This window comes from Phodopus roborovskii, unplaced genomic scaffold (genome assembly GCF_943737965.1).
Source record: "Phodopus roborovskii unplaced genomic scaffold, PHOROB, whole genome shotgun sequence".
Taxonomy (NCBI): domain Eukaryota; kingdom Metazoa; phylum Chordata; class Mammalia; order Rodentia; family Cricetidae; genus Phodopus; species Phodopus roborovskii.
This window is the reverse complement of record NW_026126511.1, coordinates 2,510,153-2,530,000: the sequence shown is the minus strand read 5'-3', so window position 1 is coordinate 2,530,000 and position 19,848 is coordinate 2,510,153. Positions and strand designations below refer to the sequence as shown.

The following is a 19,848-nucleotide window of genomic DNA, read 5'->3' as shown; positions in this document are numbered from 1 at the left end:
AAGTGAAAAGCCCACTGCCTTTAACCCACGTGGAAAGTTCCTTCTCGTGGCAACCACACAGAACGGATAACGAGCCGATCCATCCTCTGGGGCCACTGGGCAGATCAGGGGCAGGACCAGCACACTTGGGATGTGACCCATCTTGTGACTCTGACCAGTGCCGGCGACATGCGGGGCGTGGGCGTGGGGTGTGCACCATGGCTCCCATAGCATCTCTGGGAGAGACGACTGCCCAGTGCATCCCAGAATGCTCACCTCAAAAGCAAGTCTGGGAGAGACGAAGCGGAAGCTTTGTCAGAGCTGAAGAGCGGGACCCCGTCACGGGTCACGGGTCACGGCACAGCTCGGGGACAGCCCAGACTCAAGGGCCCGTTAGCAGCCACCAAGTCCTCTGGAAGAATAAACTCCTGGCTCCACCCTTTGAAATCTGTATCACAGAAACTTCCAGAAAAGCAGAGAACTGGTGTTCAGATGTCCATCCACTCACAGCTTCAACAACCGCCATCTACCTTATTGTATCCATCCGCACCTGTTTTCATTTTTTATTTTAGAGAAAAGTTTGGTAATGTTATTTTACCCCTAAGCACTCACCCCCTTTCTTAGGATTACCAAATGACAAATATCCAGTGTTTATTACCAGAAAATCAGCAATGTTATTTTTAATACACTTGGGATACAAGATGTTTAATTACAACAGGGCAGTGATTCCAGTTAAATTAAAAACCTTTATTTTTTTCCAAATATAAAATTACTAAATTAAAGTCTTAAAAGAAAATATAACATGGTGAAAATTTTAAATTATCCCCCAACTCACCACAGGATTTAGGGTTTACCAATCACATACTCCACCACTTTGGCAAAAGGATGAAAATTTTCTTTAACAAGTTTATAAACCTAATATAGCAAAGATTGTGTACATCTCCATATTGCACTTCTTATGTACAAGAATAAAACAGTAAAATCCAATGTGTTTGCCTATACCGGGAACAGCCCAAATGGTTCGCAGAATGAACAATGTGGAAGAGGGCGTATTAGAAATGTAGACATGTAATAGGTATGTGAACAGAGCAAGGAGGCCGTTGCTCTGTACACGGGGTTTTAGGTCTTAGCGGCGTGCGTTTGTTAGTACAGGCCTTTGGTTCTATGCTTCCCGGCCAGGCTTAGGCTCACACACAGCTTCGTAAGCGCTCGCGATTTCAACACAAGGCATGGGTATAAAGGCTCTACGTCTCCTTGTTCACTAGTACAAAACAGTCGATTCCCTTCCGTCATCAAAATCTAGACAAAAAAATAGTTCTTGTACTCAACCTGAATGTGCCACAGGGGGAAATAAAAATATTTTCAAGATTTTTCCAGCTTAGCCCCCCCCCCAAAAGTCTCAGTGCTGCTGCATCCGCTGCGAAAGTCCCACGGCACGTCTCCTTTTTTCCTTTACGCCCAGTTAATACTACATTGTAAAAAGAATAAAACAGAACTGCAGCTCAAGAGTGTCCATATACTTCCGTTAAGACGAGAGGAAAACTAAATATTGCCAGTGAGGTTTTAAAAAAATATGTGCACCTCCTCCCCCCCACTCCTATAAAATCTGCTACTAAATATCACAGTCCAGACTCCCTCTCACTCCGGTTTCCCATGGCTTCTTCCTGTGCTCGGTCACACCGGTGGTCAGCTCTGGAAGTCATCCTGAGTTTGCACATGACAAGGCATGTCCCTACACGTGGTTCATGAGGTAAAAAAAAAAAAAAGAAAAACAATCACACAACCGAGGACGAGCTGGTCAACCCTTGAACCACTGTGCTTGTGGGCGTTCCGCTGATGGCGTTGAAGATGTGCAGGGAGTTCGGCAGGACGCTGGTCTTCTCCTCCAGGGGGCAAATCTTGAGGCACAGAAAGACAAGGTGATCAAAGTGCAAGGCTCTGGCAGCCAGCCACACACAGCTCGACGTGCAGCTGCCACCCTGTGTGAATGGTGCTCGCAGCCAGGCGTGGGCCTTGCCAGTTTGCATAGATGGTTTAGCTTATCTAATAAATGGCCACCCTCAGGTTAGGATCGTAAGGAGAACATCAGGAAGAATGTGCTTTGTTTTCCTTTACAAGTTAACGAGTGGAAGCCTTCTAGACTGGCCAGGTCTTAGCTAACCTGTGGTCTACCTCTCAACTCCACTGAGACATGAACTAGTTTTGACCCTTGGAGAAAAAAAAAAAAAACCTTGTAAGTTAATTTGGATCATCCGGTTTCTCTCCTGTCTCCCTTCTCCGGTCTTACAGACTTAAGTACCTCTTCATGGCAGTAAAACCAGAAAAGGATCCAGGTGTAGGGTTTCTCTCTAGTTGCACGGACGCTCGGAGACCCATGCAGGGCTCCTCTGGAAACCAGCAAAGCCACTGTGCTAGGTTATAGCTCTTTCTATGCATGGGCTAAAGGGTTTAGTCTTCATAGATCCTGAGACAACGGCAAGTTTAAGGGACAGTAGGCAGCCAACCATGGCAGTTACTGTCTGCTCAATCTAGGAGCTTAACAGGTCCAGCCCACAATTCTCTCTACTTCTGTCTTTCTAGGTCCTGAACGATGGCTCCATCCATCAGGCGCTCCTCTCCAGGGATCTGGAGGTTCCAAGGAAAAGACCACGTTCTCTCCAAAAGTTTGTTCCCATGAGCCTCCTCCCCACTGTGCTTAATTATTCACACATTAATGGTTTGATCATTTCATTTTTTCTACTTTTAAAAATGTTCAGAACAAACAGCGTTGCTTTTCACTGTACATGTACTATCCAAAGTCCATGGTTGCCCAAACTCGGTCAGAACCGTACATGATTCAGTTTAGGTCAGAGAGTTTTATCAGAAAAATATACTTTAAAAAAAAATGGTATTACCATCCCATCTGAGCATGTGCAGCATGGAGGAGGGGGAAAAAGAACAAGGATATTAAAGCTCAAATAATCAAGTTAGTTCTCCACAGTATAATCTGCCCGGCCCTAACTGATACTTCTGCCACACAACCCCTTCACCCAGGGCTGGGGAAATACTGCAGGAGGAGGGGTGGAAATATTTTAGAGCCAGATCAGAGTTTCTGCAGCCATACCTCAACAATACAGCTGCCTAAAAAAGGGGGCTGAGGAATGTCAGCACCAACTGACATGCCTGTGTGGCTGGAAGGGGACGGGAGGACAAGATTCCACCCTCAGACGAAGAGCTACAGGCACTTAGTGGCTACTGAGAAAGACAGACTCTGTCCTCTCCAGGGCCAAGGCCCTGATAAGTTATCTAACCCCAAGCAGGCAGCCCTAGACACACGCACATATGAGCAACGCCAAGTGGACTCTGAAGGCGGGATTTACAAATTCATATGCATGTATGTAACAAAACAGGTAAAGAATAAGAGATCATGAATTTGGGGAAGCGTGTGTGTGTGTGTGTGTGTGTGTGTGTGTGTGTGTGTATGTGTAAGAGAGAGAGAGCTGAGTTAGGGCATAGGTCTAATTAGATTATTCATGTATAAAATTCTCAAAAAATAGAACTTTCCAGTTATCACGCGATAAGGTAGGTGGACAGAAAGTCCCACTTTCCATTTTGCAAGACTAGAGACAATGACAGAAGAGACAGACAGGAGCTATCGCTCAGGGAACCGTGCCCGGGATTGATGTGCCTGCTGCCCTTGGACATTTGCTTGACACCCTGTGCTGGATGTATCTGTTCCCTCTGATGCCTGCAGGGACTACATGGAGAATCCCCACAGAAAGCACCAGAGATTCAGGAAGGACGCCCTTGAAGACAAGGATCACGGAGGAAGGAGCCATGTGTGATCGATCTCCTGGGGTGCCCAGGCCTGCTGGAACAATTCCACTTTTTTTTTTTTTTAAATGCCAGAAGCCTTCTAAGGCCACAGATAACAAAACCAGGCTGCTCAGCCCTGTTCTATCAGAGGGAGCAGCAGGCGTGGATGTGGCTTCTCTGCCTTGCCGGCGGGAGGCAGTGAGGAGGGCACTGCCCTCTTCAGCTGCTTTGGACGACATACAGGTGCCCGTTGCTTGTTTCTCTAAGTAATCTGGGATTCACGTAGCAGGGGTGTGGCATGTTACATTTTCCCTCAGAAGCTATGTATGATTCCAGCATGCTGGAAGGCTTAACTTACTATTAGGGGTATGTCAGACCCCCAACAAGTCCAGTTGCCCCGACGTGGTGCTTACCTGCTCACGCATGATGCCTGAGAGCTCCTTGGCCATTTCCCTGTAGCTGGCCTTCATCTCTTCCTGGTACTCCAGCTGATCTTCTTTAATCAGGCGCTCGTTTACTGCGAGGGCTTGACCACAAGCTTCCACGAATTGCCTGGGTGAGGTGAGAGGGGACAGAGACGTGTATCAGGGCGACACTGGTCCAGCCGGAAGAAACTCTCCTCTGCTGAACCACACCATGCTCTGTAGTACCCCTCAAACGTCCACCGTTGAGTGGGGCCCCAAGGTGGTGCTACTGGCGGGTGACGGAGCTTTTGGAGGTGGGAAGCCTTTCGGTTGCTGGGGACATGCCTATGAAGGGAGTTGTGAGACTCAGGGCCCTTGCTCAGGCTCTCTGGGTTCCTGGCTATCGTAGTCTTTACTACTAACCCCTTCACGGCACGCCCCAAACAACCTCACACACTGTTAGCTCAGGTCAACCTTTTCTGTTTAAGTGAATCCTCTCAGCTGTGTTATAGTAATGGAGAGCTGACCGCCATGGAGATGAGTGATTTCTGAGGCAGAGCTGACCACTACAGAGATGAATGATTTCCGTGGCAGAGCTGACCACCACGGAGATGAGTGATTTCCGTGGCAGAGCTGACCACCACAGAGGTGGTGATTCCGGGCGAGCTGACCACCACGGAGATGAGTGATTTCCGTGGCAGAGCTGACCACCACAGAGATGAGTGATTTCCGTGGCAGAGCTGACCACCACGGAGATGAGTGATTTCCGTGGCAGAGCTGACCACCACAGAGAGATGAGTGATTTCCGTGGCAGAGCTGACCACCACAGAGATGAGTGATTTCCGTGGCAGAGCTGACCACCACAGAGATGAGTGATTTCCGTGGCAGAGCTGACCACCATGGAGATGAGTGATTTCCGTGGCTGAGCTGACCACCATGGAGATGAGTGATTTCCGTGGCAGAGCTGACCACCACGGAGATGAGTGGTTTCGGGCAGTGGCAGAGCTGACCACCACAGAGAGATGAGTGTTTCCGTGGCAGAGCTGACCACCACAGAGATGAGTGATTTCCGTGGCAGAGCTGACCACCACAGAGATGAGTGATTTCCGTGGCAGGGAGCTGACCACCATGGAGATGAGTGATTTCCGTGGCTGAGCTGACCACCATGGAGATGAGTGATTTCCGTGGCAGAGCTGACCACCATGGAGATGAGTGATTTCCGTGGCAGAGCTGACCACCATGGAGATGAGTGATTTCCGTGGCTGAGCTGACCACCATGGAGATGAGTGATTTCCGTGGCTGAGCTGACCACCACAGAGAGGAACTTTCAGGGTCTTTACCTGAAGACTTCCTTCAGCAGCTTCACCTTATTGTCAGGGTATCTTTTTGTGTTGCTGTCATCGAGGAAGGCCCGGGCATATGCTAGTGGACCAGCGTTGACCTGGGGAAGGAACAAAGGTTTGGTTAGACAAAAAATGGCCACCACCATTTACGTATGTCAGGTGCCACACACTCTAAATGCTGTTTAACCCAGTCAGCCTTGACCCCTGACTCCCATGTACATAAATGCCAAGGGGGGAAAAAAACATAAGCTGAGTTATAGCATTATACACCGCTCGATCCCATCACGTAAGCCGCCCTTCAATTTATGTAAGAAGGAACCAGGGTAGGGAATGTAAAGACTTGTTCAGGTTTGAGCAACCGACATGCAAAATAGCAGGTCTCCAAACCCACGTCAAAGGCTCTTCCAAACAGAGTTTTAGATGCTGGCATTTGTGCTGCATGGTACTGAACATGTCAACCTGGTAAATTCAGTGTGAAATGAAAACACGCAGCAGTGTTTGTGTGTGTGTGTGTGTGTTCTCTATGTGTGCACCACGGGTCCACACCAGAGCTCTAACCTCTCTGCATTACTATTACTATATTATGTTGAGACAGATTTTATCCCTGAACCTGGAGCCCACTGGTTAGGCTAAGTCTCCTGGACAGTGGCCAGGGGCCTTGTCTCTGCCTCCCAGAGCTGGGATTAGAGGTGTGGGTGCTGGCGATCTGAACTCAGCATCCTACTGACTGAGCCATCTTCCAGGCTCCTCCGGCCACCCCGGCCACCGAAACAAAACCAAAAATGAAACATTGTTCACCTCCCTGGATGGTACAGACAGCCACAGGCCAGCTGTCTTGCTGACTTAGCTGACTTGTGCTGGAAATCAAAGGTTGGGAACATTCAGCGATGTGATGAGTGATCCAGGATACCGCCAACTCCCAAACAGCCAACCCGAGTTCTCTGTATTTTCCACACAATATAGGAATGAGGAGAGAGAGGCTAGGTCCCCGGGGTGCAGGCTCGAGTGAAGCAAGGGGGTAGAGAGAGCTCTCAGGGTCAAGTTCTGACTCATGTGTGAGGCTGTGGCTGTCTCAGAGCTGAGATTTTCACAGAGGCTGTGCTGGGAGAGGGAGCAGAAGCCAGCGTCAGCATGAGGCTTCAGCGGTGGACAGCTAGCTAGCTTCCCATGGTGACCAAATGTGGCGGTCTCTGCACTGGGCTGTGTGGGAATGCAGCTCACGTGAAGACAGAACACAGACTGTCTGCAGACGATCCATCTTACACAGACAGGAAGAGCAGAGCTTCAGATACTGTGTGAGATGGACTACATGAGGAGCCACAGAGCAGTGGCCCCAGGAAATTGCGGGTGTGTGTGTGTGTGGACAGAGTTACCGATCACGCAAAAGAAGCGAGGGCTAACTTCCTTTGCTTTCGACTTTGTCATGAGCATCATCTTTTGATTTTATCATGGGGTTTACTGCTGTGCACGCTGATCGGGCACTTTTATAGAAACTCGAAGGTCACTGTCCTTCAAGGCACGGATTTACCCTTACACAGCTCACCGTGTCAGGCCCCACCCTCCACTGGCCTTTCCATAGAGGCTCCAAGTTCCTAGGTCAAGTTACCGGGTGACTGTGGTACAGTCCTGTTATTGCTGGAAAAGCTGATGCTCCCTCTCTAAACCACAGCACTTAAGCTTTTTAGGACTTGACGGGGGTGGGTTGACTAGAAATATCTAAAAACACTTCTGTGGTCAGTGACATTTGGAAAAATATTTGCTCAGAACTCATGATCCTTTATGAGTGCACGTGATGAAAACAGGCCAGAACAGATTTCAGAAACCAAGTCCCGGAGGGGAGGCAGAGCTTACGCAGTCGTACTTAGGCCCAGGCTTCGCAGACGGACTACACTTGGAGGAGAAAACAGTGAACCCTGGGGTACACGGAGGAAGAGACAAGAACTTCAGTCCCTTAATTACATATAAAGCTGGTCAATGCTGGGAGCTGACTTACAGCCTGCCTGTTCCCTAGATAACTATTTGAGATAACTTCCTTAAGAATATGGCTCGAGGAATCTTCACAAACAACACACGCATTAACTAGTACCTAGATCAAAGGTTATCTCCCAATAAACGGCACACAACACTTAGAAGTGGGGGGGGGTGGGGAGAAATTCCGTGTTTTTGAGAGAGGGTCTCAGGTACCCAGAGTAGCTTTAAATTTGCTATGAAACCAAGGGTAACTTTGAATTTGTGATCCTCCTGCCTCAACCTTCAGAGTGCTGGAATATTAGGCTTGGCTTAGCGTGGCCAGGGCCCAAATCCAGGGCTCCGTGCAAGCTAGGCAGACCGCTTTGTTTCTCTTTGTTTCTCTTGTCTGGCTGGCCTCAAACTCTTGCCTACATGGCTACCCAGGCAGTTCCCAATCTCCCTGTGGTAACAGAGGGCGAGACACCCACAGGACGGCCTTCCGCTCACCTGGACGCTCACGCTGCCCTGGAGCTTGAGCTGCAGCTTGATCATGTCCACTTCGGCCGAGGAGCACAGCTGCCGGAGCTCCGCCACCTTCTTGCTCATTTCGTCGATGGCCACCTCGATGGGGTTCAGGTCGGTGTGGTGCTGGTACATGACGGGGATCCGTTTCTTCACATAGGGGAAGCACTGTATGGCTGCGGGGGGCGGGGTGTAGAGTTACTGCCGTGCGGGTGGTCTTTCCCCTGCTGGGGGACAGTAGTTGCCATGTCTGCCCCACAGCTAAAACTCTCAGGACTTGCCAGTGTTATTATACTCCAATGCCCTTTGGAGCTGGGACACTCTCTTCCCTTTTAATACCGTGTGCTTAAGACTTCTAACTTTATGTGTGTGGATGTTTTGCTTTTATGCATATCTGTTCAGTGCGTGTGCGCGCATCCGCGCGCGCGCGTGTGTGTGTGTGCGCACATGATGAGAATTACTGTGCAAGTGTGTGCGTGCAGCGGCGTGTGTGCGTATCCGTGTGTGTTTGTGTGTGTGCGTGTGTTTGTGTGTGCACATGATGACAACTACTGTGCAAGTGTGTGTGTATTGGTGTGTGCGCATCCGTGTGTGTGCGTGTGCGCGCGCACGCGTCCACATGGTGAGAACTACTGTGCCAAGGGGAAAGGTGCTTTGAAACGTCCAGTTGTAAGAAATATAAAAACATTTACTATTTCTCACTTTTCCCGCCACCGAAAGAAAATACTGTTTTTATTTTTAATGAGAAACCTGACTGTACCAACACCAAACAGCGTGGCAATGGACAATAAAAAACATTTTAGGGGCTGGAGAGAATGGCTCAGTGACCAGGAGCACTGGTCCTTCTTTAAGCGACCCAAGTTCAAGTTCAAGCACCTACACGGCAGCTCACGACCACCCGTAATTTCAGTTCCAGGGGACCAGGCAGCACCACCTTCTGACCTCCCTAGACACCAGGCGTGCGTGCTGTGTACACACGCTGGCAAAGTACTCATACGCATAAAATTACATACATCGGAAACATTTTTGGGTAAACATTAGGCTCCAGTCAAGGGTTTAACATTTCCAGCTTCTTGCAGGAACACCTGTAAAATTCTCACTCGCTACCAGACCTGTACACACAACTTCAAGGGTTTATGTTTTAATCGTGTACATGGTGGAGGTGCGTGTACCATGGTAGGTGTGTCCCTCTGTGCTCAAGTGAGGGCAGGTCTGTCCTGATACCTTGTGGGATCCAGGGGTCAAACTCAGGCCGTCAAGCCTGCACACGAACACTTCTTATACTCCGGTCTTCCAGGCCTTGTTCTTTACGTTTTTGTGTGACAGGCTCTCACCACCTAGCCCTGGCTGTCCTATAACTCACAATGTAGACGAGGCCGTCCTTGAACACACAGAGATCCACCTGCCGCTGCCTCGTGAGTGCTGGGATGAAAGGTGTGTGCCACCATGCCCGGCCCCCATGTTTGAATTCTGTAGTAAACGACTAGGGATAGTTTATTTGGAAAGGCTACCACACAACGGGAACGGGGCCAGGGATGACTAGACAAAGCTGGAAAAGGTCTATTTTTTTGTTTGTTTGTTTTGTTTTTTTTTTTGTTTTTTTAGTCTGGGGATCCTCTCTGGAATTTCTTCTGTGTCCCCGTGGACACAGCGGCTTTTGCCCAGAAGCTTCCTCTCCTTTTAAGTAAGAAGTGAGCTTTGCTGCGTACGGCCAGGGAAAGCGGTATTGTGGCTGCAGCTCCCCTTGCCTTTGGCTGGTGTGCGCCACCTAAAACGCCTTCGCTCTCAGTTGTGAGGGGGACGCATCACAACCCACCAAGTGTGCCGGCACCTCTGATGTCATGCTTTGACAGCAGACTATTACTTCAGAGAGGAAGCCAGCTCTAAGGCTGGTGTGTGAGGTGGCTGTGAATCACCACGGGCCCTACTCAGGGCTAGGTCCTGACTTCTGACTTCAAGGGGCCACAGGCAGGCCCAGCCACACTACTCGGAGAAAGCTGTAGGTCTGTGCCCAGTGCCCTGATATTCCCGCCAGCTTCACCCTGTCTCCTCCACCTCCACCCTGGCTGCAGCCACACCAGCTTTTTCATCCCCGGACTACCCAGACACAGACATCCTAGCTACCCCTCACCTCCTTCAGGCCTTGACTCAAAGGCCAGATTCTCAATGAGCCACTGTGCCCCTCCCCCTCAGCCTCCTCGGCATCCATCAGGCCTCGCGGAAGCGGGCATTTCTGTCCCAAAGATTACGTGGGGGAACAAAATGGCCCAGAAGGTGGAAGAATCGGGTGAACAAGCTACGATGTAGTAACTATGCGTGGCCCTCCTGCCCTGACCGGTGGCCCTGCAGGAGGGCAGGGAATGCGTGCATCTACCCTACCGTAGGCTAGGGTGAGCAGAAGGCGGGCAGCAAACAAATGTTTCTAACCTGAGTGGAGTGGGGTTGAGAGCTGGAGGACCTGGGAATAGCAACTGGGAAGAAAGGAAAGGCAGGTGCAGACAGGGGTGGGGGGTGAGGGGGGCGGCTGTGACGTTTTCTCAGGTAACTGGATCACAGTCTCCCAGCTGGGAACTGTCCACAAAGGTAAGCCTGCATGGAGAAGGCAGGGAGGGCCAAAGGTTAGCTTTGCACTGGAAACAGCGGAAGGGGCCGGAAGCCCAATGGCTGGAGGGAAAAGTCTCTCTTCAAAGTCTCAGAAAGTGCTGGTGTGCTTCTTTAAAGGTTGCCACGGCGCCTACGCGCTTTCAGTGGCTTTGGCACAAAAAGAACTTTGCTCCAGCTCCGCTCTGTCCACTCGGCCGTCCCTCCAGACTCCCGGCATCTCACGGCAAGCCCCGCACCTGCTTCCGGTGCGCATTTGTCACCGTGGCCCCTTTTGTTTGTCATCATCAAGCGTATGGCAGAGTTCATGGCAGGTGAGGCGTAGCCATTCTGTCCCCTCCTGTCTGTACTTTACAATTTAATTTATTTAATGCCAGGAGAGGAAGGCACGGGGAGGTTTGGCCCTCTCCCCACGTTCACACTGTGGCCAGGCACTCAGCTTTCTCAGCGTTAAAGGTACGGGTGGCTCTTCTCAGAGCCGCTAGTGCCTCTTCCTGAGGCCACTTACTCTTTGTCCTCTGGTTCGGTGACAGAGAGCGGAGCGCACACTCTTTATCTAATCTAACATGGCTCTGTAACAAATGCGAACCGTAACCCGGAAGGACACGTGCTCAGGGAGAACACCCTGTTGTTATGACAAATCAGGATGCCACCTCAACAAGATTCGCTCACTACAAGGGAACAAAGGCCCAGCTCAGCAGGGAGCGTCCAGAATCTCATCTCCCCAAGTGCTGGCTGGACACAGAGCTGGGGTGCCCTCCCTAGCTTCTTATTCAGCAGGTTGGGGGTACGGGGCGGGGTGGGCAGGGCCTGGGAATCTGCAGTTCAAGTTCCCAGGGGCGGGTGACCTTGGCGGCTCCAGGAATCCACAGTGAGGTCGTTATCAGTGCACAGATTACACTGGAACTAGACACACAAGGCGGTGGCATGTGGAAACCGTTTTCTCAGTTGCTAAGAATCTGCCCTATGGGTGGGTGCGCACTAGAGAAACCACGAGTTTGCTGGGGGGGGGGGGCTCACGCTTGTGAGTGCAATGTGACCTACGCGAGAGTGGGGAAATTTTATAAATGTAAACGTTTGTGTTTGTTTTAAAACCCTTATCTCATGTCCCTCACAGAAACTGTAATAGAAGCTGCCACATTATGATGTCTCGTGTTTATTTTTACTCGGTGTGTGCGCATGTGTCTGTGGGTGGGTGTGTACACCAGCACGTCTGTGCCTGAGGATGGCAGAAGAGGATGTCAGGCCCCGTGGAAAGGGGGCGGTTAGAGGCAACTGTCGGTAGCCTGCCATGGGAGCTGGGGACCGAACCTTGCAGAACAGCGGTGAGTTCTCCTTAACTGCTGGCTGGGTCATCTCTCTGGCCCCATGTGCTGAGTTTATACTCAGCTTAATTTTTTTTTTTTTTTTTTAGGATTTATTTATTTTTATGTGTGTGGGTCTTTTGCCTGCATGCATGTCTGTGCATGCCCAGTGCCGGAGAAAGTCAGAAGTGGGTGTCAAATCCCCCGGGACTGCAGTTACAGAGTCACCATGCCGGTGCTGGGAATTAAATCCCGGCCTCGTGACAGGACAGAAAGAGCTTTTAACCACCGAGCCTTCAGCTCATTTCATCCTCACTCCAGAGAGAGCCGGCCGCGCCTGGGGGAAGGAAGTCAGTCGTACCTGTCAGGATGGTGCGCCGCTTACACTGTTCCTCCACCCCGCCCTGCCTCTTTCCAGTCTGGGTGAAGGGCATCTCAAACATGAAACGCCGGATGTTGTGACATCTCTCAAACTCCGTTTTCCTCTCTTGTAACTCCTTTTCATCAAAGAACGGGGTCACGTGGGTCACCTGGATGTAAGCGAACTTGGAATCCAGGTCCTTCGGGTTAACCTTTAAACCAATAAAGCGACAAATTGAAGTCAGGCGCTCTCCGAGGGGCTCCTCCCACTCTGAGGCACGAGTTTTCTAAACTTTCAGTTAGAAAAATTCAGGGAGGGTGGAAAAAACTGTAGAAGAACAAATCTACCTCGCTGTATCTGTTTCAAGGAGGCACATATACACGTGTGCAAATATGCACACACGTGTGTGTGGGTTTCATCATCACAACACCGTCACCCACGTGTCAGTCTACAACTATCAGACGTTTACAAAAACACACACATGCGCGTATACTCGCATCAGGCATGCACATTTCAACGTCAATGGTATGCCATCATGACACACCGCCTAGTTTTTTCCTGAAAATGAGAACATTTTCCTCTGCGGACACAATGTGAATGCAATGCACTACGATACTTAACGACAAATATATCTGAGACATCTAACTCCCTCAGAAGCCTCCAGATCGACAGAATCTAACAGCCGTCACACACTTTAGATTTAAGTGTCTGCCTGTCCGTCCCTCCCTCCCTCTCTCCTTCCTTTCTTCCTCCCTCCCTCCCTCCCTCTCTCCTCCCTTCCTCCCTCCCTCCCTCCCTTCCTCCCTCCCTCCCTCCCTTCCTCCCTCCCTCCCTCCTTCCTTCTATCCTCCCTCCCTCCCTTCCTCCCTCCCTCCCTCCCTCCCTCTCTCCTTCCTTCCTTCCTTCCAGCCCTCCTCTCCTTCCCGATCCCCCTTCTTTCAGAAGGGTCTCATGTAGCCCTGTGCGGCTTTGAACCCTGATCCTCCTGTGTCCACTCTGTAGGTGAGGGGACCACAGAGTAAATAAGTCACCGCACCAGGCTCGTCTCTTGGCTCTTGGTTTGGAATCCCTCACTATTTCTTTTCTGTGACACCGAGTTCTTTGAGGAAACTCTGGGAGTTGTTATCTTGCTTGGATCCACCTTCTCTCTGCCTTAGCCTGTATTTCTCCTTTTTTTTTTGTTTGTTTTAACAATTATTTTTTATGTACTTGGTCAGAAAAGAAGCTTATTTTAGGAGTAAGGATCAAATGTGGGCCCTAAATCATTATTAATTGGTCGCCAGATCAAATGAGACGCTGCAGATGAACTCATTGAATGCAAGTGCAATTAACCTAATCAACAGTTAGGTTTCCTTTCTGACTGACCCCGCACACGGATGCTTTTGCAACCAGACTGCAAACCAACCAACCAACCAACCAACCAACCGGTCCTCTGGTGTCTAACACATGGTGGGAAATTAAACAGCCAAGTCCCACAGGGAGACAAAAGCTGATTTACATTATCGAGGCAAATCAATTTTGCGAATTCTAATTGTATTTAACCTAGAGCAATAAAATGGCCACAGAAGAAATGGCTTGCGGAAGGCTTGGGGTGGGCAAAGAGAGACGGTTTCATGGTTCTGCAGAGACGTACACAGGAAAGGAGGAAAAGGTTAGTGTGATAGTTCTGAGTGTAGAGGATAAAACAAAAACAAATCCACGGAACTCTGCTGGATTTCAGAAAAAGCCACTTGGGCGATCGTAACCATTCTTACTTATTTGTTTGCACATGTGACTGAATGTGCATGTGTGTCATGGCCCATGCATGCAGAAGTCAGAGAACAACTCTCAGGAGTTGGTTCTCTTCAGCTGCCTTGTGGAATCTGGGGGTTGAACCCTCAGGCTGGTGTGCAAGCTCCTCCACCCAAAGAGCATCTAGTTTGCCTGGCAATCATATAATTGCATTTGAATTAATTAAAGCTGACTTCCTTTAGCAAAATCAACTCAATGGTTGCCCGCCTGGTTCTGGGTGTACCTCCCTACCCTTCGTGTTCAAGGCTGCTGGCATGCACAGGCAGCAGGAACGGAACACTGATCTGGGAGGAGGGTTCTGTGACCCATAGGCTCCGTGGGGCCACACCCTAAATGGGGAAGGAGGAGAATCGGGAGCCCGGGTGAAAGGGTGACTATGGAAGCTGCTTCTGCGTACACAGGGCTGTTCCCAGAAGAAGCCCAACCCGGCCAGGAGCTCCATGTGTTTGGAGGGCGGGTCTTAATGATAAGCCTTGCTGAGGCTTCTAGCGAAACACAGCGCTTCCTGGAAGGTGAGAGATTTCGTGAGTGTTTGAAGACTGGCTCGCAGAGGTCTGTCCCCAACCCAGGACTCCACAGAAGTCAGCACATCCCCGAGAAGCCCACAGAGGATCGACATGGGACCCCAGGATTGTGAGGAGAGAACAGGGCAAACGGCCTGAGGCTCTGTGGCTGTGAACTGGGTTCTTCTCTGGTCCCTTCACCATACCACAGAGCATCAGCCTCCAGAGAAACTGGGCTGGAGACATCCCCTAGTCTACTAGGCTCAGTCAAAGCAGGGCCAGCATACAGAGGGGTAAGGGAGGCGGAGAGCCCACAGGCACAGGAGGGACTGTCCCATCCTCCGCCTGGGCCAGGACCCAGCTGAAGTCAGCCGCTCCCTGATGGACAGCTCCCTAGACACCTGAGCATGAGGTCAGGGAAATGTGGCTCCCGGGAAGCAGGCTTCAGCAGAGGACTCAGGAAGAAGGGTTATAGATGCCTCCAGACTGGTGTCCTTAGGAAGAAGCAGGGCTTTTCACTGCTGGGGAGTAGCACACTCTCTTTTGTTTGTTTGTTTGTTTTTTTTTTTTTCAAGACAGGGTTTCTCTGTGCAACCCTGGCTGTCCTGGAACTCGCTCTGTAGACCAGGGTGGCCTTGAACTCACAGAGATCTGCCTGCCTCTGCCTCCCATTTATTTTTTAAGACAGGGAGGGTCTGGTCACACAGATCGGGCTGGCCTTGAACCATCCTATCCAAGCTCCCCAACTGCTGCGAGTCCAGGTGGCTGTCACATCTGGCAGCAGAGCCGCCACCCCCTTTAGTTAAACCCAGAGCATCTTTAAATGAGGACAAGGAACAACTCTGGGAAGTGGAGGGGACACCCAGCTTCCTGGACGTCTCCCGAACACGGTGGGATACACAAATGCCCAGGGCAACCGTGTAGGCTTGGGAAGGGTCCTCGTGAGAAACAAGAGGAGAGCCGCCCTAGAGAAAGCGGGTCTCTTCAGTCACTCTGCTAGAGCGACAGGCTGGGTCTGCCCCGCCCTTCCATTACCAGGGCGGTAGCAGTGAAGTCACGGATGCCTGGCTAAGGGAAGGGAAAGCGAGGGGCAGAACTCAGCTGAGCTCTCCGAGAGTCGATTACGTGGTAAAAGAAAAACACTTTTGCTTATGTGTTTCCTTCCTTCCTTCCTTCCTTCCTTCCTTCCTTCCTTCCTTCCTTCCTTCCTTCCTTCCTTGGAGATGAGCTCAGGCTGGTTTGTAAGTTGTGACCCTCCTGCCTCAGCTTCCAGAGTTCTGGGAATACAGTCATGTATCCCCCCCCCCCCCCCCCAGCTAACTGAGGATCCTTCAAAAAACGGAGTGAAGATTTCCTCAGCGTCACGCATGTCGTGAAAGCACAGACAGGCAATTACTCCTTACCCCACTCCGATTCGATTTTCACATCTGTGAGTACATACTCCATACAGCCAATCGCATGAGATTTAAAAGACGCTAGCTAGCTACGTAGCTTATGAGACAGCAGTCATACCTTGCCAGAATCCTGTATCATTTTGACATTTTCAGAACCAAATTTATCCGAGTAAAGTTTGAGGAGTCTCTGGGAAATTTCCGACAGAGGAGTGAGTTTGGGTTCTTTGTAGATGTACTCCTTCCCGTCCTCATCTTCGAAGAAACCCTGTGAGGGAAAGCGCAGTCAGAGCGTGCCCGGGGCCAGTACAACCGTGAAAAACAGTGACAGCGGCAGCAACCAAAGCGATGGGAAAAAAAAAAAAAAAAAAAAAAACGATTCCAAAACAAAACCCCAGTTAAACGGGCCATCCAAAAAGGGAGTTCAACAAGGGAGGAGAGGTTTCTAAGGTGCATTAAGATGGAGGAAACCACACGAAGGAGCGGATCTACGCGAGTCGTAAGTGTGTGCAATGAAGGAGTCGGGGTCCGGGGCCGCACTCTCTCAGTGGGGTGTGATGGGAATCAAGCCTGTTTTCACATTCCCAGGAGGTAGACACATGAGAAAAAGGCCGCGTGGCACACCAGGGCCACACGTCAGGCCTGGAGTAGTTTGAATGAATTCAGCTGTGTTTTACGGCCGGCGGGCGCAAACACTGAATGTCGACAGCACCGATCACATGTGCCCACGGGTTGAAGACTGCGTGGGAAGTGAAAAAGGTTGAAAATTAAAATGTCCAGACTGAGGGTTAATATTTGAAATTAATGTTCAAAAAGTTTCTTATCTAAAGGAAAAGGAGATTTAAAAAAAAAAAACCCAATATATATATATGGGCGGCAGAGGGCGGAGTGGGGACCAGGCTAACACGAAACAAAGAGACAAATGAAAAATCCACAGCAAACTGGGGTTTAGAGGTGCTCACTTCACTGACGGTGCTTTAGAAGCATTTACTGTAATTACCTCCACATCTGTTTCACCGTCTGTAAACTGGTATTGCTACAAAGTTACAAAAGACAATAATAGAATAAATTGAAGGTTATAAAGTGCTCATAGGAAAACCACACACCCTAGATAAATGGATGACAATCTGTGCCATTTAATAAGGTTAGAGCCTGAGGGTTAAAACTTGTTTACAAACCCCCCACCCGACAGGGCTGCCCGAGTACTACGATGGTAACTGTACTTGTGCAGACAGCATATAAAATACTGAGACACACAGGCACAAAAGAGGTCTTAATTTTGGTTTAAAACATGCACTATAGATGTGTAAGGAAACTGATGGCTTCTGTAAATGGAATAAAATGTTAATTGTTTTGTTTGTTTTGAGTTTGAAATGACCAGACAGTACACATACAAGGCTTGAAAGGGAAACTTGCAAACCGCATGGAGAAATGAAAGATGACACTAAGAACGTCTTACAGAGGAAGAACTTACCGCTGCCTTAAGAGAGTAATAAAGGAAAGACAGGAAGGAAGAAAAAAAAAAAAAAGTAGAGAGTTTACTAAAGAGGAAGATAAGAACCACGGTACACACCACAAATTTGTCACATTAGCATTTACAGAAGGGAGGGTCCCCAAGATACCACTGTAACAGAGGGAAGACAAAAGGCCTCCGGACAGACTACAGGACGGCCTGAAGGCTTACCTGTCCAAAGAAGGCCACCCGGAAGTAGGTCCCCAGGAGCCTGCGGCCCGAGTGCATGACCTCCGTCACTTTGCTGTAGGCCCGGTGCAGCGTGTCATACAGATGGGCCAGTCTCTGGAAAGCAGAGGACAACACATGTGTTCCTATTTGCAAGTAGCGGGACAAAATTCAAAACAATGCGTGTGCTGGGGGGGGGGCTGCCTGCAAATACCTGAACTTTGAGTGGGATAAAGTCACTGTATGAGTGTGAGGGGGCACGGGATGTACCCGTATGTGTGTGCACGCACGTGCAAGGCAGAGGGCAAGCTCAGGTGTGCTCCTCAGGGCTCCTCAGGGCCCCTCGTCCACCTTTGTGTTTATAAGGCAGGGGCTCTCATGGGCTCAGAGCTCATCAGGCTATGTCAGGTGGGCAGTCGCCCCTAGGCTCTCCCCTGTTTCTGTCTCTCCAGCCCTGGGATTCTAAGCATGGATTAGCACACCTCGCTTTGTATGTGTGTCCAGGATACTGAACTCAGGGCTTGCAAGCTAGCACTTCACTGACTGCCCGGTCGCCGCCTCAGATCCAAGGACACGCTTTGACTGTGAACCCCACAGTGACCCACTGGTGGACTTCAGCCTCGTCTATCCAACTACCCACTGCCCATTGTAGATCTGCTTCCCAACTGGCAGGAGACGGCGGAGGAAACCCTCTGACGGTATACAGCCTCTGCCCTTCACACTCGGTTTGATTTGCTGGGGCAATGGCTGACTTCGGAACCCTGGAAGGCGGGATGGCCACCCCCCCCCCCACCCAGAGGAAGAGTTTCAGTCAGAGTCCCCCGGAAATCATACGATTCTGTCTAAGGAAACTGCTCCAAGGTTCAGTGGTGGGTTGGGACCCCTGCAGTTCAAGACGTGGGGGTGTGTGCACCGGCGGGGCCCAGGGTATGTGATGTGTGGTAGGTAACTCTACGGATGGTGACTGAAATAATGTGGGGAATTGGAAACCACTGGGCATCACTGGACCGAGGCCTGCTGGCTGGCTCTCTCTGCATGAGGTCTGGGGCACGTCAAACAGGAAAAAAGATAGTGAGATACCTCGAAATCCCTCCGCTTTTCATAAATGGGGATGATGAGCTTATAGATGTCAGCGATCAGCTCGTAGCGCTCGGCCTTCCAAAGTCCGTCGGCACACTGCTCCAGCAGCTCCATCAATACCTCCTGGTCAAAGAGGAAGGGCAGGGCCAGGAGAGGTTACGGGGGATCTGTCCTTGCATTCCTAAGGTTGCGGGCAGTGGAATTTACAATGCACAGCTTTTGAGGAATAACTCCGTGATTCTAACAACTCACTACCAAGTTCCTTAAGGGCTGTTTCCTCCACCCAGATCATGTTTACACGCAAAACCCAGAAAGGTACAACAGCTAGGCTGAGGGACGGATGGCCCAGCGGTTATGGGCACTGACTGCTCCTGCAAAGGACCTTGGTTTGGTTCTCAGTGCTCACAACCGCCTGTAACTCCAGCTCCAGGGAATCTGCTGCCTTCTTGTGGGCACTGCAAATATGACACACACACAGACACAGACACACACACATACACACACACAGACAAAACCCTCAAGGTACTGGTCGACTCTCATGCCTCTCAGCTCTTGTCTATTAGCTCTTCCCTTTAGAAACGTAACTTGGAAATTTCCTTTTCCTTCCTGATGAACGGCCACTGGCAATGAGACATGGAATGTTGCTAAGCATGACTTCAACTCTAGCTAAAGTGCTGACGTTATTCAGCGGTGGTGTACATGGGGGGGGCGTGTGCGTAGGCCTGTTCCACCACCACCCTTTCCTCCTTCCTTCGGCAGTTTCTTTCTATAGAAGTTTGCACGTCCTCTGCTTTGGGTACAGCTCTTGGACTTGGGAAGAAACACTACCTATGGCTTACTCACACTAATCATCATGAACATTGTTCTTAGCCACAGTTGCTGGTTCATCATGGTGCCACGATGGGTCAAGTTTAAGGTCCCCAGCCTGGAACGCTGGGGTGGCGAAGGCAGATCTGAGGGGCTGCACGGCATGGAGCTGGAAGGGGCTAGCATTCATCCGAAGGCCACGGAAAGGACTAAAACCATTCTTCTGCTCCAGCCAAGAGGCTGCATAACCAATGGCTTTGTCAAAGGCGTGGATTCACTGTGGTAAACATTCTCGTCTCGTCTCTAACAGTGGGGCGGGAAGGCGGGCTCTGCCTT

At 50.3% G+C, this 19,848-nt stretch overlaps 1 protein-coding gene across 1 annotated transcript in view; it reads right to left on the bottom strand.

Annotated features, from left to right (window-relative positions):
• Window positions 1-705: 705 nt before the first annotated feature.
• Dock9 (dedicator of cytokinesis 9) overlaps window positions 706-19,848 on the bottom strand; it is a 227,536-nt gene continuing 208,393 nt past the window's right edge. Inside the window, exons 47-56 of the mRNA XM_051195203.1 lie at window positions 18,706-18,828; window positions 17,629-17,742; window positions 17,419-17,424; window positions 16,945-16,980; window positions 16,066-16,212; window positions 12,260-12,470; window positions 7,979-8,169; window positions 5,519-5,619; window positions 4,188-4,326; window positions 706-1,877 (exon numbers count right to left, since the gene is read on the bottom strand). Coding sequence (XP_051051160.1) covers window positions 1,755-1,877; window positions 4,188-4,326; window positions 5,519-5,619; window positions 7,979-8,169; window positions 12,260-12,470; window positions 16,066-16,212; window positions 16,945-16,980; window positions 17,419-17,424; window positions 17,629-17,742; window positions 18,706-18,828 — 1,191 coding nt within the window. The 3' untranslated portion in view covers window positions 706-1,754. The remainder of the gene's footprint in view (window positions 1,878-4,187; window positions 4,327-5,518; window positions 5,620-7,978; window positions 8,170-12,259; window positions 12,471-16,065; window positions 16,213-16,944; window positions 16,981-17,418; window positions 17,425-17,628; window positions 17,743-18,705; window positions 18,829-19,848) is intronic.